The sequence below is a fragment of the Vicia villosa genome, unplaced genomic scaffold (genome assembly GCF_029867415.1).
Source record: "Vicia villosa cultivar HV-30 ecotype Madison, WI unplaced genomic scaffold, Vvil1.0 ctg.000858F_1_1, whole genome shotgun sequence".
Taxonomy (NCBI): domain Eukaryota; kingdom Viridiplantae; phylum Streptophyta; class Magnoliopsida; order Fabales; family Fabaceae; genus Vicia; species Vicia villosa.
This window is the reverse complement of record NW_026705387.1, coordinates 350498-352202: the sequence shown is the minus strand read 5'-3', so window position 1 is coordinate 352202 and position 1705 is coordinate 350498. Positions and strand designations below refer to the sequence as shown.

At 26.6% G+C, this 1705-nt stretch overlaps 1 protein-coding gene across 1 annotated transcript; it reads right to left on the bottom strand.

The window, feature by feature from the left end:
- Positions 1 to 725: 725 nt before the first annotated feature.
- Positions 726 to 1211, bottom strand: LOC131631738 (SKP1-like protein 14). Its single transcript, XM_058902503.1, has one exon. It carries the CDS (start codon positions 1209 to 1211, stop codon positions 726 to 728), a length of 486 nt encoding a protein of 161 aa, XP_058758486.1.
- Between the last annotated feature and the right edge of the window lie 494 nt (positions 1212 to 1705).

The following is a 1705-nucleotide window of genomic DNA, read 5'->3' as shown; positions in this document are numbered from 1 at the left end:
AAAGTGAAAGAAAATATGATAAATTATAAGATAAAACGCTATTTGAAATAGCATTTAAAAAATAAGCAATAAACTTATGATGAAAAAATTATTAACAAACAAATCTTTTATTGTCATATGAACTTATAAGCTATAAGTTCAAAAAATATCTTGCTAAAGAGATGCTAAAACTCTTCACATTATTTATCATTGAATCAAACAAATATAAATTATCATATGAACTTATAAATATAAGCTCAAAATTATGTCTTGCCAAACAAAAACTTAGCACGTCAAATTCTCTATTTCATCTCTTCGGACTTACTCAAAATCTTATCACTATTTTCAATCATGCTTAAATTTACAAGGGACTATCTTATATAATATAATATGTTAATCAAACACATTTGATTTATAATAATTTAAACTTTTCTATATTCATTAAATAACTAATGAATCTAGTCAATATAAATACCAATACATTGATTATTTAATGAATCTAAAAAATGAATTGTCTCTTATATAAAAGAATGAAGATAATACCAATCGTTAGTTAGTTTGGTGTACATTGACGCTAAATTTAGAAGGGAGGATCACAGTTTGATCCTCCGCAAAACAAGAAATAATTCAAATCAACAAAGCAAAAACAAACTACTAATATTCCTATACTACTAAATTAAATCAGATGAAATACTAAATTTCTTATATCCTAAACAAAATATAAAATTCAGAAACATCTCAACAACTTAATTTTCATCAATATTTTCAAAAGCCCATGCATTCTCCTCGCGGATTCTAGCTTCTTCCTCAGGCTCATAATCATTTTCAACATTGAAAAACTCACGCACAAATTCCACACTCTTGTTCTTAATATAATCCGCAAGGCTTCTAGCTAACAAATCAATAAGGCTTTTTATGTTCAGATAATTTGCAGCAAGAAAGAGATCTTTCATGTCTTCGCCGCTCAATTCTTTTGCGAATTCATCGTCAAACTTTTCCTTTGCATCTTCTGTCTCTTCTTGTGAGACGTGTTTCTTGCAGTACTCAATGATCATAGCTAGATGTTGACTCATTACATTGGCTAGAGGAATTGTTGCAATGTCTTGGGATTCTTCCATGAATGATTGTATAGTTTTCATCTCTTTTGCGACGTTAGTTTCGACTTCGAAGAGAACATCATCACATGTTTTTAATGTGATTGAATGTGTTTCTTGTGATTTTTGTTCTGCCATGGTTTTCAAAGATAAGGCGAGTGAGAATGTTGAGAGAGAAAAATAAGTAAGAGTGAGTTAAAGAAATAATGGGGTCATGAATTTATATAGAAATCAATTAGGTTTGAAAATTTGATTTTTTATTGTAACAAATCAAAATATAATTTGTTAAGATAATTTTGGTTTGATTGATTTTTAATTCAAATTTTTATTGAAACTAATTTAAGTTTGATTTAAAATTTTAATTATGATCAAATCAAATTTCATGTGATTTAAATTTAAGATTATTAAGTTAAAAATATTTGATTATATCCACGATTATTTTGTTTTTCTGGTATAATTATACGTATATCTAATAGATAAAGTATTAAATAATTTTTTATATCTCGCAGCACTAAAGCTAATTAATCTTAAAAATATTTTAAAAAAAGATTTGCTATTTTGACACTTAAAAGCAACTCCGTAACTTACACCATTGAAAATACATCATACATGAGTGATTGTTTGCATAAGAA

Excerpts from the sequence above, each read along its gene's own strand:
- LOC131631738 (XM_058902503.1), bottom strand. The coding sequence starts at position 1,211 with ATGGCAGAACAAAAATCACAAGAAACACATTCAATCACATTAAAAACA.